The 15,603-nt window shown below is 34.2% G+C and overlaps 3 protein-coding genes across 3 annotated transcripts; 1 reads left to right on the top strand and 2 right to left on the bottom strand.

The window, feature by feature from the left end:
* Positions 1-3,213: 3,213 nt before the first annotated feature.
* Positions 3,214-10,223, bottom strand: LOC115953394 (chaperone protein dnaJ 72). Its single transcript, XM_031071028.1, has 3 exons — positions 9,654-10,223; positions 8,047-8,116; positions 3,214-3,773 (listed from the first exon to the last, which is right to left on the bottom strand). The coding sequence occupies exons 1-3, from the start codon at positions 10,085-10,087 to the stop codon at positions 3,612-3,614; spliced, it is 666 nt and encodes a 221-aa protein (XP_030926888.1). The 5' UTR covers positions 10,088-10,223; the 3' UTR covers positions 3,214-3,611.
* On the top strand, positions 4,360-6,633 carry LOC115953395. Its single transcript, XM_031071029.1, has one exon. The coding sequence runs from the start codon at positions 5,737-5,739 to the stop codon at positions 6,202-6,204; it is 468 nt and encodes a 155-aa protein (XP_030926889.1). The 5' UTR covers positions 4,360-5,736; the 3' UTR covers positions 6,205-6,633.
* A 4,179-nt stretch (positions 10,224-14,402) lies between the features above and the next one.
* LOC115953569 (heavy metal-associated isoprenylated plant protein 45) lies at positions 14,403-15,507 on the bottom strand. The gene is made up of 3 exons (XM_031071300.1): positions 15,354-15,507; positions 15,183-15,258; positions 14,403-14,759 (listed from the first exon to the last, which is right to left on the bottom strand). Exons 1-3 carry the CDS (start codon positions 15,399-15,401, stop codon positions 14,437-14,439), a joined length of 447 nt encoding a protein of 148 aa, XP_030927160.1. The 5' UTR covers positions 15,402-15,507; the 3' UTR covers positions 14,403-14,436.
* Positions 15,508-15,603: the final 96 nt, after the last annotated feature.

Raw genomic sequence — 15,603 nt, 5'->3', positions numbered from 1 at the left:
CGCGAGCCCCAGCTCTCGTGCGACCTGGGTCGCGCGACCCCTGGCCGCGGCGACCCAGGCCGCGCGCGAGCCTGGGTCGCGCGACCCCTGGCCGCGCGACCCCTGGCCGCGCAAGCCTGGCCGCGCGACCCCTGGCCGCGCGACCCCTGGCCGCGCGACCCCTGGCCGCGCGACCCCTGGCCGCGCGACCCTGGCCGCGCGACCCTGGCCGCGCGACCCCTGGCCGCGCGACCCTGGCCGCGCGACCCAGGCCGCCAGCCTCGCGCGGCCTGAGGTTCGCCGCGGCCTGGGTGGATCTGGTTTGTTCTGGGTTTTTTCTTCGTCGTCTGATTTTTTTTCTTCTGTATCTGATTTTTTTTCTTCTGTATCTGATTTGAATGTATAAGCTTATAAATCGAGTCTGTAAGACTCGATTTTTAAAATATGATCAAAATCGAGTCTTACAGACTCGATTTTGAAATCCAAAATCGACTCTCACAAACTCGAATTGCTAAAAAGCTAAATAGTTTCAAAATGGGTCTATTAACTAAATAGTTAGAATTTGATGGCCATTTGGCCATTTTCGCCAAATAAATGCTGTTTTCCATTTTAAATTTATGTTAATATTTTTGTAATACCTCTACTTCATGTAGTTTTCTTTTAAAAAAAGAAAAAAAAAACTATAATAAAAATTACCTCTACTTCATTTAATTTTTTTTCCCATTTTGATCCTTTAACTTTAATTTATTTTTAATTTAGTTATTTTGTTTGGTTTTGTTTTATTTTGTCATTAATTTTAACCTCCTTTAGATGGACTTCACGGTGTGAGTAATTAAAATAATTATATAAAATGAATGGGTTATTAAAATGATTTTTTTAGAAGGTTTTAATCTATAATGTCTGTTTTTGATAATATTTTTTATTATCAAACTAAGATACCAATCGTTTTTTTGTTTAAACTAACTGAACCCACTATTAAAATGATTTAAACAAATGAAACTTGAAAGATTGAATTCAAAATTGGTCAAAGTTAGTGTAATATATAATTTACCCTTAAAAATTAACTAATCCAATAAAAATAAACTTTCTTAAGTACACAAATTCAACCTGCAAATGATTTGTCTTGCTATATGGAGTTGCGATGTTGCGAATCAAATAGCATCTTCATTAGGACCAATAATTATGGTAAGCATCTTTTATTTATAAGATAAGATATATATATATATATATATATATATATATTATCATATAAAAGTTACATACATAAGTAGTTTTACATTTGCTTTTATTTATGACATGCTAAAGAATAATATTTTCACCGCTAAATTTAATCAATTGACTGTTAAAAAAAAAAAAAAAAAAGTAGACGTGGCAAAACAGGTGGGACGGGTCGGGTCGGGTCGGGTCAATCAAGTTTACAAGCTAATTAAGTCGCGGGTTAAAATGAGTCATTTTTAAATAGGTCAATCGGGTTGCAGGTCAATCGGGTCACGAGTTGGGTCGGGTTGACCCATATTTTTCAAACAAATTTTTTTTTTTCAATTACAAAAACAAATCAATGATATCTTGTTTAGAGAGAATGAATAAAATCAATTAAGGAAATGAATTGCACTTAATGCCACTTATTAATATCCTCCCAATTCTTATAATTTTGAGCATGATAAGAATTATTTATAGTCATAAATTCATGATGGAAAAAGTCTTCAATGTTAATAGTTCACTGTCAAAATGCATATAATTACAAGTTTACAACTTCAAAAAGAAATAGATCTTAAAACAAACAAAACAAGTAAGCCAGCAAAGTAGCAAACCATCTTAATCAACTTCACTGATGATGCAAAAGTTAATAAAGTTAGCTAATCTGAATATTGGCTGTACAATTCATTGTCTCGCACCAGTATATAGAAAAGCCACCTAGTAGTAGCTAGCAAGATAGCTTAATCAACTTTAAAGACCACCAAAATAAAATGGGTGTTAGAAAGGGAATCCTGCCAGTAAGCCAGAGTTTGCTTCTACATTCAAACTCCTTTATCAGAGAAGTATTTGCATACTTAGGTCACAGGACACCACTTCATATGAGGAAAATACTTCTATACATACTAGTCCCACCAGAAAGAGTGCCCATGAATCAAGAAAGAAATAAACATATGTAACCATTATATATGAATCATGACCTATCCTTATCAATAAGTCTAGCACCAATACAAAAAGTTCAGATTCTTGCTCTATAAAAATATAAATACATAATTAGCATGGAAAATCAAGATATTTAAAATAAATGTTTGATTTTTTTTGTAGAAAGGTAAGTAATTTACACACATGATAGCAAACTTGTAAACTTGTAAACAGTATATTTTAAGTTTACATCACTAATAATATCATTCCCAAAACCAAAAAAAAAAAAAAACTACAAGTCATGGACTAGAGGTACATCGTGCAAGTCAGCTAGTCAGATTTGGCCTTTGTGGTTTCACGTTTGTGCCTTATTGCCTTTGGCTTTGGACAACAGCTAGTCAAATTGATTCATTGAATGAGATTTTTTTTTTTTTTTTTTTAATGGTTGTCTTGACAGTCTTGTGTTGTCTTGTCAAGTTGTCTCATTCTCTCATGTTTGAAGCTTAGCTCTTATTGGTTGTGACTTGTGAAGCTCTAATAGTCAAATTGAATGTGAAGCTATTGTTGTCTTGTCTTATATTTGTTTATATCTATAAAGACTATAATCTATTGATTATTAGTTTTGGTACTTTGTGTTTTATGCACCTAGTATCAAAATGTAATCTAAATATTTTTTTTAACGATTTTTTTTAACAGGTTGGGTCACGGGTTATTTGGGTCGGGTCGGGTTGGCCCGAAAAAAAAATGGATCAGGATCACAAGTCAACCCATTTTTACTTCGGGTCAAAAAAATCGAGTCTGGATCAGGTTGGAAAATTCTAACCTGTTTTGCCATGTCTAAAAAAAAGTATTAACTTAAATTTTGGACTCTCTCTATTAGTACAAAGTATTATATTTTCCGTTCGTATGAACTAAACCCTTTTCACTGCAGTGCAGTGCAGAGAGACAAGCCCGTGAGAATAGGCGGGCAAATTCATTTCCATTTTTGGTGAACATCAACCTCTGAAATTTCTCAGCTCATTAAGTTTAAAAACCAACAGTTTTGAGTACCACAAACATACATTTTTTGTATTCTCATCTAGAACTTAAAACATTAAAAAGTGAGACACATTGAGCAAATTATAAAAAACAATGATGTGATCTATAAATATTTACTATATGTTGAATATTAGTTAAATTTGAATTTGCACTCTTACATAAAACAATAATTTACGTATGAATTACGAAGTAGCAATCTAAATAAGAGAGAAAAAAAAAAAAAAAAAAAAAGGGACAAGGAAGAAAGGAGAAATAAAAATCTAGTATACATAAACAAAACAAAAGAAGCATCTGGAAAACATTGGACTTCATTCTCCAACACCAACCTTGGCTTTTTTATGATTATGTGTACTTCGACTAAAGGAGAGGAAAATTTCCAGTCAAAAGGCAAACGAGGAACATCAATGACAGTCCTCTGATATCCCCATCTTTCAGAAGAAGACTTCTTATCTACAGTAATTTTGGCTTTCTCAAAGGAATCAATTTATTCTTTGGTTATTTTCTGAAATGGCTTTGGCTTTCTCAGTGGACTTCATGGCTTTATAAGCTCTCACTCTCTCAATGGACCCAAAGGCTTCTCTGGGTGATTTATAACTGCCTTTGGTTTTCTCAATCGACTCCAAGGCTTCTTCAAATGATTTCTGAGTGCAAAAATAACTTTGTCAGCAAAAAAATTTAGAGCAGAAGTTAAACTACATAAAATCCTGTAAATTCCACTAAGGACAGGTATTAAAGTGTTCCAAACTGCAGCTTTATATATATCTTTTAAATTAAAAACAAGAAGACCCAAAGAAATCCACACATAAAACTACTCAACCAGAAAAAAGCTACAAAGACACCCAACTGAAAATAGATTATAAATGGTGGAACCCATTGATATATTTGTGAGATATCGAACTTCCTCTATATTGTAGATTTCTTTGCAATCCAATATTTATTCTTTCCCTAACCTACCATCATCTGGATAAAAAACTGTAAGGTAATTATGATCTTTATATGTAATTTCTACTTACACAAGAAATCTCAAATGGACTCTCTGTGGGCCGTTTTGGGAGAACAAGGGAAGTACCATCTGGTTGATTTGGACAGTGTGTGTTCTTCAATTCAACCTGAAGGTGTGGTTTTAAGGAGACTTGGGGTTTTCAGAAAAGCTGTTTTAGTGATATTGCTTTGTAAAAATGCAAAGGAGGGAAATCTTTAGGATGAGGGTGGTGCAGGTGGTGGTGGGAATGAAATATGGAGAGGAATGGGCTCAAATGTGTTCTTCAGTGGTTAGTGTCCATGGACTGTCTCTTCAAACACATCAGATTCAATCTTGTCATAGGAAATCACTTTTGGCATGTTTTGTGGTGTGGGGATGTACATTTAATAGATCCCACTTCCTTGATTTTTTCTGCATTGCAGTAGATAGGAAGACAACTGTTACAGATTACATGCAATGAATCAATGGTGTCTTCCACTGGAACTCCAAGGTTTTCAAGGGCATTAAAAGATGCTAATTAACTTGCTATATGCTGTGAGAGTTAGTGTGCAAGATACATATATGATGGGGTGGTTTTTGTCAAAATCTCAGACGTTTGATGTAATTATTGGGATTTGAGAGGAGGTTTAGGCATCCATTTTTCCTTCGACCTTGGTTTTGTATTTGGAGGATAAAAGTTATCATAAAAGGTGTTCTTATTTTGTTTGGACTGCTGCTCATAATAAAATCTTAGTGACGGACAATCTCAAAAGAGAATATTTGCTTGTCGAAGGCAAGTGTTGAATCGTTAGGGCCTAACGGTTAGGCTATGTCTTCTTTCTCATTGTGATTTTCCTGGGGAGTTACGATCATTGGTTTTCTTTGTTTAGGATGCCTTGGGTTACACCAGTTAATTAACACAATTTTTGTCTGTCAGCTTCTGCACATGATAGTGCATAACAACACACTGCAGCACGTGACAAATGAGGCTTGGCTGTTAATATTGGTTAACGCAGTTAGCATTCAGTTAGAATAGATGGTTTGAGTAGTTATAAATAAGTTTTTTTATGCATAAGTTACTAATAGCAGATCCCTCTTGTAAACCTTCAGTTAATTGAATAAAGTGTTTGCCTTTGCATTCTCTTTTCATTTGGCTCTTTCTCTTCCTCTCTTTTCTTTCTATCTTCATGTAATGCAGCTTTCTAGACATGGTATCAGAGCCATCAATGAGTTCAACCATGGTTGCCAATTCTTCATCCTCTATTAAACTTCCAACTCTAACCAGACCACCAATCTAGCTCCTCAAGCACCTGTTTGACTCCTCTCCAGCATGTCAAATCTCATGTCTATCAAGTTAGATTGCACAATAACATACTGTGGGAGAATCAAATCACTTTTATACTCAGCATATTCACTACTTGGATTTGTTGGCACTCTAGCATGTCCAACTCAATTCTTGTGAGAAGATAACAGATCAAAACCTATAGAAAATCCAGAATACCAATACTGGATTACCAAGGACCAAGCATTGCTCACACTTATGAACATAAATATCTATCTCCTTGGGCTCTATCTCTAGTTGTAGGAAAAACAAGTGCTCAAGGAGTTTGACAGATCTTGGAAAAGAGATTTACTTCTGCATCATGGATGTTCTTGAGATGGAACTTCACAACACCAAAAAGGGCAACAATACAATAACTGAATATCTGCAGAGGATCAAAGAATTCAGAGACAAACTTGCTGCCGTCACGATTGAAGTGGATGATGAAGAATTGCTCCATATCATACTCAAAGGGCTTCTAAAAGAGTACAATCCATTCTGTTCTGCTATTAGAACCAGGAGTGATGCTCTTGAAGATCTAGAATTACTGCACTCTGAAAAGCAATCAATTAAATACTCTGCAGAGGATGACAATGATCCAAATTCTATGGCAATGCTGGGCTCAACAGGACATAAACCTGGAAATTCTTTTGATGTAAAACAGAAACAAACTTTGGTTGAGGCAGAGGAAGAAATGACCGAAACTCTCATCCTCCAAATTACAACTACAATTCTCACTCTTCAAACTACAACTATCCTAGACACAGCAACAACAATTCACAGGGAATGATTCCTCATCCACAATATCAGCAAGCACAAAATTCAAACTCGGGCCTACATGCCAGGTATGTGGAAAGTGAGGACACAGTGCCCTTGACTGTTATCATCACATGGGTTTCTCATTTTAAGGGAGACATCCGCCTGAAATTTGGCTGCAATGGCCCTACCTTTCTAACTCAACAAACTGAGAGCTGGTTGACAGATATAGGAGTGACAGACCACTTGACCTCAAATCTTTCTAATCTGTCATTGCAGCATTCCTGCACAGGTTCTGAATTGGTATCAGTTGGCAATGGTCAGACCCATCCAATTACACATGTTGGTAATGGAAAGCTAAGAACTAACCTTTACCACTTCAAATTATGTAATATTCTCTGTTGTACTCAAAGATCTCAGGATGTTCCTTCATCACATTCCTACTCAATGTCTCCGTGTTAGCTCTTGCCTCCAACCTATTGTTTCACACAAGAACCAAACACATTGAAGTAGATTATGATTTCAGACCAGAACAAGTTGTTTGCAGAGATCTAGCTGTTAAATTTGTTTCTAGTCTCGACCAACTAGCCGACAAGTTTACTAAGAGTCTTCCTTCACAAAGATTCATCAATCTTAGGTCCAAAATCACAATCACTGGCATGCCCATGAGGGGGGCATTTCTCATAGAGACTTTCCTTAGCATTCTCATGGCTCTTTCTCTTATTCTCTCTCCTTTCTATCTTGATGTAATGCAGCTTTCTTGACAACACCTAACTCAGTGGCAGAGTTATTAAGGTGCAGGAAGACTCAATTTAGAATGCCTTACTATCATGTTTTACATGGAGTATTTGGAGAGAGATGAGTGCTTGAACCTGTGAGGGAACTGAGTTTTCTGTGATGAGATTGAAGTCTCTATTGAGATCTATTTTCAGTGGGATGAGGCTTAATGTCCTTTTTGAAAATTCCAGGCCTCTGTATTTAGATCTCAATTGCCTTTTCGTGTTTCTTTTGTGTATTTCCTGTATTTTCTATTTTTATGTTTAATGAATCTATATATATATATTCACAGAGAATTGATCAACAAACGCAGCATGCATGTGCTGCTAAATATTTTATTGGGGAAGTTAAAAAATTTTCACTGGTAGAGTAAATTTATATAAATGAAAGAAGGGGAATTAAAAGAAAAAGAAAAAGAATGGCTTCCTTATGCAAACTAGCTTGGGGTGCAGAGTGGAATCAATGGAATGCCAGAAATCATGGGAGGTTGGTGAAGAATGAGGATCAGATGTAGCAATCAATTGGGATATAAGAAAAAGGGTTGGTGCAAAAGGAAATTTTAAAAAATTGTGTGTTAAACAGAACCTTGTGCTGGTGCTGAGGAATTTCAGTATCAGCTCTAACTAAGAAGGCCTGAGTTATGTATTCTGAGGCTTCCTGCATTGTTTGTTGTTTTTCTGGTATTTTAGTTCTGGGTTGTAATGCAGAGGTGTTATCTCTACTTGATCCAGGATGAAGCTTGTTTTGTTTAGTTTGAGAAGCATGGGTGTAACTTTGGGGTTGTAAGAGCAGATTTTCTGCAGTGTTTTCAATGATATATCTCTCATTCATCTAAGAAAAGAAAAGAAAAGAGTCTGTAAGAATTGCATTAATACATTGTAACAGCAAATTGCATATGCATATCCTGTTACTGGCTAATACTAAATGCACCATAGCATACTAGTCAAGGAATTTACAAAGTGGGGCAAGTTGGGATTTTATTTTCTATACGAACCAACGTGTTATATGACATAAATCTAGAGCCATATTTATTAATAGGAATGAAAAAGAGAAAATCTATGGAGTTGGAAAAGCAAGGAAGAAAATATCAGTTACATACCCCAGAATTTTGTGTCTTCCATATGGAATCCATGCTTGAATCAATTAAAAACATCCCACCTACCAAAGCACTGCATGAAACTACTATATTAGGAAAAATTTTCAAACCAAAAGGTTGATTAATATCCGTACACTATTTGATAGTCATGAAACTAGTGTAATAGCAAATAAGCTCAACTTACTAGACATATCTAAAGCATCAACAATAGAAGTAAAACAACTAGAATCGAATTAGACTAGAAAAACCCAAGCCAACCACCAATACCTCAACATTCAAAAGGAAGCCTATGTGAGCTTAAACAATGATGGAAAACTGAGCTTTCACAACAACAGATCAATAGATTTCGAACATGTTTCAGTTAGAGAAATTTCCAAATAGTTTTATTGATGAAGTTATTGTCTCTTTTTACTTTTTGATAAATAATGGAATCGTATTAAACAAAAAACCAGGTAGATCAGGGGTGTATATGAAAAACAGTACAGAAGTTATTGTCTCTTAAAGGAGGACACAAACAAAACAATGAACATAATGTCTTAAGCAGAACTATATGTTTAAAAGAAAGACTCTCAGGCAAACACAAACATCATACACACATCTTTATAGAATGGCCAGTTAGAGTTCCACTTGTTTGAGAATCATAAAACTAAAGGAAAAAACCTAGCAACCAGCAACGTACCTTATTAAAAAAGCTATTTGCAATCATATGGAGGTGGTAGTGCTTATTACAATTGGATACTGAAAGCCTTACTTTTTTCATTCATTTAAAAAACAGAAATAATTTTGACCAGGTTTTGGAGTCTTTAAGGTAGTCCTATTGTGATAGCAGAAGCTTTGGCACTACAAGTCATATGAAACAGCCCTAGACCTAGGATAATTCACAAGCAAAAAAATCAATGTCATGAGCATGAAGACACATAATTTCAACTTCCATTGAAGGCCTTGGCCTGTTTTCAGACTGCAAAAATTCCCCTTTCAAGTTCCCGTTTGAGAAAACCAAATTGTATGTATATTTTCTTCTACCAATGAATGCGGTTTTGTTGTGTGTATATACATTAAATTTTTCCCAAAACAATTTGAATCCAAACACGACTTTGCTAACTAGTTGCATCGAAAACGAAAATGCAATTTCATGAAAACAATAATTGGGGCACACAATTGCTAACGAGCTCTAGCTCAAGCGTCACTTTCTTCATCAATAACAACGGGATGGAGTTGAGCTTATGCCTTATGCCATTGTAGCGATCACTTTTAGTCCCTTAAACGACATGACCAAACTAAAATTGACATGTCATCACTCTAGAGAGACTAAAATCAATCACTTTAAGTTTGGTAGAGACTAAAATCGATCAGTTTTAAGTTTTTTAGGAACTAAAATCGATAACTTTATTCACTTTAAGTTTGTTAGAGACTAAAACGATCATTTTAAACTTCAGAGACTAAAATCGCTCATGGGTCGAAAAGAACCACATACATACATGATATCATTTGAAGGAATAAAAATAAAAATAAAAACCCAATTACACAAACAAAAATTTAAATCGAATTCCGGTCAATACTGAAATAGAAAGGATCAAAATTTGCACAAATTGATAGGAAAGAAAGAATACCCAGCAAAGCCAAGATTGAGAAGAAACGCACGAGTCGTGAGTAACCTCAGCGCAAACTCAAACCTGGAAACGAAGTCGGAAGAGGCAGACCCAGGTGGTCTTTTTGTATATCTTGCTTGGTAAGCTTTTCCATTCCAACTATAACTGTTATTATAGTTATTATTGTAAGAATAACGGTTATAACCGTAACTGTTACCTGTGGAACGAGAGCGAATGTTGTAATCTGCACGCTTACGGTCATCGCTGAGAACCTCGTAGGCTTCGGAGGCGAGTTTGAATCTGAGTGTGGCATTTTCTCGAACAGGTTTAGAGGATTGTGAGTGCTTGTCAGGGTGATATTTGATGGCCAATTTTCTAAACGCTTCTTTGATTTCGTCTTTTGTTGCGTTCTTGTTCAATCCCAACACCTTGTAATGATCCCCAGTCCCAGACATCCTCGTTTCTTGTCACAAATGCAAAGCATATGATACGAAAATCCAAATGTATCATTTTTGGTCTTTGGATTTCAATGTTTTGGACCTCGTGTCGTGTCGTGTCGTGGCACTGCTACAACCGCTTCCTTTCTATTCTGCAAGCTGGTAGTGTATGTGAATTTGTTTTCAGCGTAATTGTGACCATAGACTTGGGCCTAGATGAAAACATATATGGGCTTGGCCCAACTTGATGATTTTCTTTTTCTTTTTTTTCTTTATTATTATTATTATTATTATTATTTTATTTTATTTTTTTAAATTTGGATAGATAGGATCGTTGTTCAAATCTATAGCATCCGCCTGATAGTGATGTATAAAAAACTGGTTTGACTATTCGACCACACTTAAATGAATTGTCAAATGCGAACACCACATTCAAACTGACCCAAACTAGAATAAAAAAAATAAAATAAAAAAAAAATAAAAAAAACTGACCCAAACTAATCCAAAATGGGAATAAAAGCTCAAATTAGCAACGACCATATGGAATAGAGGGTTCTTTGCACCTGTCTAAGCATTATTAAAATGAAAAATTATGACCATTCTAGCCGGAATAGTATTCAAAACCTTACATCTACCACTAATGCCACTTCTATTATGAACCAATCACAAGAAGCAAATGTTTTTTTTTTTTTTTTTTTTTGGAGATAACCAATTCATAATTTGGATAACTGTGGAGTAATAACAAGATAGAGTATGCAAAAATAACTACATAGGAGCTGGTTTAGCTTTATCATACGCTCTTTTGTGCTTTGGTTGGCCATAAACCATTCAAAAATACACATCTCTTCTGTATTTATCAAATCATAATTGACAAATTCATGCTTGAACTCGAGATAAAAAGTTAGGATCAGGTTAGTGAATTTTGTAAGAAGTTCCTAAAAGAAAGCAGTATTGTATGTGTGTGTTATAAAACTCCACCAAGAACTTTAACTTGCCACTTTGTCACTATATTGTTGAGCACTTTGGTTTACCACTTCATTGTGTTTGGTGACTTATTTACTTTATGGAATTTAACTGATAATCAATTTGAATACATATTTGGTTTATTTGTTAAAAGTTGATTAATTACAGTATAAAATCAACTTCAAAGTCTAATTTTTTTTTTTCCAACAAGTGGTATTAGAATAGATTCACTTTGAATATAGGATTAAGTTTTTGAGTGTAATCTTTAACCTTTGTTGTCCTAGATAAAATTAAGTGTATGTTTGGATTGCGTTTTAGGCCTTTAGTTTTGTGTCTACGTTTTATTTCTGTGGGTCTCATGCACTGTTTACGGAACCCACAAGTATGCAATTTGGGAAAATCAACTTTAAAATTGGGTCCCACGGCACTATTCACATATTTAAAAATTATTTTGCTATAGTGTTTTCAGTTTTCAGCAATAGGCTGTATCCAAACAGACCCTAAATGTCTTGACATACTTACCCATAAAAATTTAAATAAATAAGGCACTATTGACATAATTTATTTTAGAAATATATGCAAAACTCTATGTAAGGAATTATTTAAATCTCCTAAAATTAACAAAAAAAAAAAAAAGAATTCCACGAATAGTTACAAAAAAGTAAAACTTAAAAAATATGAAATAATTATAAAATTGGATGAAACCAATGAATTGATAGAAACATATAAAAATCATTATTATCTCATGGTTAAAAGTTTGGTTTTAAGGGAAATTATTGAATACTCCAGGAGTATTATAAATGCGTACTCCCTCATCTCATATGAATTGTGGGTTCCACTATAAATTTAATTAGTGGGACCCACAGTTATGTAAGGAGGGTACACATTTATGGTACTCCAAGAGTACTCAATAATTATCCTGGTCTTAGAAGAGTAACTAGTGAGCTATTAAATTCCAACCACATTTTTATCAATCTAAGATTTGGTTTACTTCTATTTTCTCTCTCTTTTGTGTAAGATTTAGAGACTTCTCTTTCTTTCTTCCTCTCTCTCTCTTCTTTACAAATTGTTCTTTAAGATTTCGTCTTACACCCTAATTTATGAAATGTGAAAAGATATCGTGTGTGTTTTTTTTTTTTTTTTTTGAGAAAGACCCAAGATATCGTGTGTTAAGTTATGTAAAAAGACTACTTATCGATTGATATAAAACGTGTAAGACAAATCATATTGACCCCCTTTTCACTTATACATATAAGTTCGATTTGACAAGGTATGTTTGATATAAATTTATAGAATTCTTTCTAGTTCAGATTTGACTCCACTCAACTCTTTTGAAAGACCTTGAAAAAAAATTCTGCTAATATAGAGAGCAAAAACCTTAGTGAGCACAATATCACTTTGTTTGCATTTCTTTTTTTCTTTTTCTTTTTTTGGTTTTTCCTCATTTTGACACAATGTTATTGCCATCTAGCAAGACTCAGTTTGATAGAAAATTAATTAAACAATATTAAGAGTAAAACACAGGTATTGGTATTGGTATGATACGGCGATACAAGTAATTTTTTAAAAATTATAATATGATATGACAGATAGGACACCATTATGACATGGGTACAACACTCCAAATGAAGTGTTCGTGCATCCTAATCAATAACTTTATCATATGAAAGGAGAGAGTATGTCATTATTAAACTATCTTAAAATAGGTGCACGAGATTCTCATTTATGAGACTGCTGTGGCCTCAGGTCTTTACTCTTTTTTTTTTTTTTTTTTGGCAACCCCCATCTGCATGCATATGGAACATGTTCAATATTGTCAGTAGTAAGGCTTATTGCTTTTCTATTTCTTCGATGTTTGATTGTTATACCTCGCTTGTAAGTGGCTGTGAAGGTGAACCCATTTGGCCGATCGAATCTCATTCCTTTCCTGTAGTGTAGTTGTCAGCAGCCACAGGGAAAGAGTGCAGTACACAAAGTATCAAAGCTCCAATTGTTCCAAAGATAGTTACTCTACTAGTATTTAGCAAGAATCTCTCTCTCCCCCCCCCCCCCCCCCCTTATTTTTTCGAGGGTTAAAATTTTCAAAAATCATCCTTATACTTTTTATCTTTTAAAAGGGTCCTAACCTACATTTAAGTAAGAAATGAAAAATGTTAACGTAGAAAAGGATGATTGTGGCATGAATTCCATTTGCCAAATCAATATTTTTCATCAAGCAAATGATAGCAAGGACTTATTCTATAAACAATTTTATTGAAAGGATAGAGATTAAAGTCAAATATTTTAAACAATAAGAATGGTTTTGAAACAAAAATCGAGGATTATATAAAGTCAATTATTTTTTTAACTTGTTAAATTTCTATATGCACCTAATGGGCTCGAAATCGAACTGTCATTCACCACCTATATTTATGAGAAGTGGAGGTCTCATTTGATTCAAAGGCTTTTAACTAGAATTTCGATGTTTAGCATTGCATAAACTTTCTTTATTCCTCTTCAAATTAATTATCTCGTGATGGATATTTTCTTAGCTGTGTTGCGTTGTGCAGTATCTATATATATATATATATATATATATATATATTAATAGCCAAAGATCAGAGAAAATCCAATTAGATTTTAATTGAATTCTCAATTTTGCGCCATGTGTTTCATTTAATTTTTAATTTTGCACCCAGTGAATTACTGAGTATAAAAATTGAAGAATCCAAATTCAATTAGATTCTAAAGTGGAATCCAATTTTCCGCCACATGTCTTTTTTTAAAAAAAAAATTTGTGGCAAGTGAATTATTGGGTGAAAAAACTAAAGAGTCTAAATTCAATTAAATTCTAAATATTTTATATATATATATATATAATATGAGAAACCATTACATCTTTTAGAAATGTATGATTTAATAAAAGTGTAAGTTAATACTATGTATAATTTGAATATCTTTTAAAAAAATATATAATTGTGATTGTTTTTAATTGTATCTGTACATATGCACGAGACTACACTCTAGTATATATAAAGCAAGAAACTTGCCACTAATTGAGTGTATAAATTGAATTTTACTGTTAAGCTATCTACCCAAAGTGCTTCCATGCCAAACACGTTAAATGTAATAACCACAACAAAAGTTATCTTCGATTGAAGCAACAGTGTTAGGCAACCTTGAAGCAACCAATTCAGAAAACAATTCCTCATGTCACGCAAAAGAAGAAGAAGAAGTAAATATTCATGTTTTCACTCTCATTTTCAATATTCCTACCAAACACCCATTTTCTAAAAACTGTTATTGTCAAAATTAACTGATCGAGCGTATTATAAGGTCAAATAATATATTTAAAATTGATGCACAATTAATATAAATATATATATAATAATGTATACATGATTTCGGATAAAAATTAAGTATAATCACATAATGGTGCAATAGGCATGAACATTATCATCACTGAAAAGATGGACAGTTTGATCAGGGACAGTTGAGTAAGCTTGGTCTGGGAAGTATCCATGTACACTTTCGTTAAAGCCATGCCTGTAGTAGTTATAAGAGGTTGTGTACGTAGACTCGTCTAAGTAGCGAGCTGCGTAGGGATAGTATTCACTGTCATATGGGAATGGCCATAACTCTGCTCTCCTTCCTGTTCTTCTCACAACCTTCAGCACCTTCCTCTCGTCAATGCATCCTGTAACGGTCACCTTTTGTTGGTCCATGTCGATTTCCAAGCTATCAACACCTGCTTCCAATATGAATTTGTGCGAGAGAGAGAGAGATAGAGAGAGAGTTGAAGAATCAACAAGAGCTCCAAGCTCAACATGTTAATAAATTTAGAATAGTGCATAAATCTGAATTGCATATATAACATCATTTCTTAACTGCTTAAACTTTTAGGACAATTGATAATTTATTATACAAGTTAATGAAAATCTAATTAAGAACACCCACCTCCCAAAACTAAAGAAAGAAAGGAATTAAAAAGAAAAGAAAAGCATTTGAAATCTTAATCCAATTCTAAGTACATGGTCGTGTTTGAACATGATTTAATGATTTTTTTTTTCTTTCTCCTTTTGTAGTCATTGTCTATATATGTGAAAGTAAATCTTGAGTGAATAAAATAACAATCAAATTAATTGGGGTGTATTAGTAGATGAATTCTTGCCCTCTATTTTCGAGATCGCTCTTCGAATTCTCTTTTCACATCCTTCACAATCCATGTGCACCATGAGTTCCACAATCTGTGAGGTAGACCAATGAAAAAGATGGAAAATGAAATAATCATCAAACACATCAATAATTACCAAATCTGGCATGCAAGAGATGTATCACTTACAGACATGGCATTATATACTCGTGCTTTCCTAACTCGCCAACCAAACATGATGGGAGATATTGCTGTTGCTCCACAAATTAAACCTGAATAATACACTCTTCCTCTGTCTTATGGTACATTAATTTGATCCTAAATACATATATATGCCTTTCTTGATAAGCAACTTGTTTTCATCATGTATAGGCAGTTGATTTTGCTTGTGTTAACTGTCACTTTTGACACAAGCTCTATATTCCATGCTAATATTCCA

The sequence above is a fragment of the Quercus lobata genome, chromosome 7, assembly GCF_001633185.2.
Source record: "Quercus lobata isolate SW786 chromosome 7, ValleyOak3.0 Primary Assembly, whole genome shotgun sequence".
NCBI classification, from domain to species: domain Eukaryota; kingdom Viridiplantae; phylum Streptophyta; class Magnoliopsida; order Fagales; family Fagaceae; genus Quercus; species Quercus lobata.
The sequence above is the reverse complement of the archived record's forward strand: the minus strand, read 5'-3'. Positions and strand labels throughout refer to the sequence as shown.

Excerpts from the sequence above, each read along its gene's own strand:
- LOC115953395 (XM_031071029.1), top strand. The coding sequence starts at position 5,737 with ATGGATGTTCTTGAGATGGAACTTCACAACACCAAAAAGGGCAACAAT.
- LOC115953394 (XM_031071028.1), bottom strand. The coding sequence starts at position 10,087 with ATGTCTGGGACTGGGGATCATTACAAGGTGTTGGGATTGAACAAGAAC. Across the intron at positions 8,117-9,653 it reads CTCAATCTTGGCTTTGCTGG|TGCTTTGGTAGGTGGGATGT; the intron begins GTATTCTTTCTT and ends AGTTTCATGCAG. Across the intron at positions 3,774-8,046 it reads GGAAGACACAAAATTCTGGG|AAATCATTTGAAGAAGCCTT; the intron begins GTATGTAACTGA and ends TTTTGCACTCAG.
- LOC115953569 (XM_031071300.1), bottom strand. The coding sequence starts at position 15,401 with ATGTTTGGTTGGCGAGTTAGGAAAGCACGAGTATATAATGCCATGTCT. Across the intron at positions 15,259-15,353 it reads GAGTATATAATGCCATGTCT|ATTGTGGAACTCATGGTGCA; the intron begins GTAAGTGATACA and ends TCTACCTCACAG. Across the intron at positions 14,760-15,182 it reads AGCGATCTCGAAAATAGAGG|GTGTTGATAGCTTGGAAATC; the intron begins GCAAGAATTCAT and ends TATTGGAAGCAG.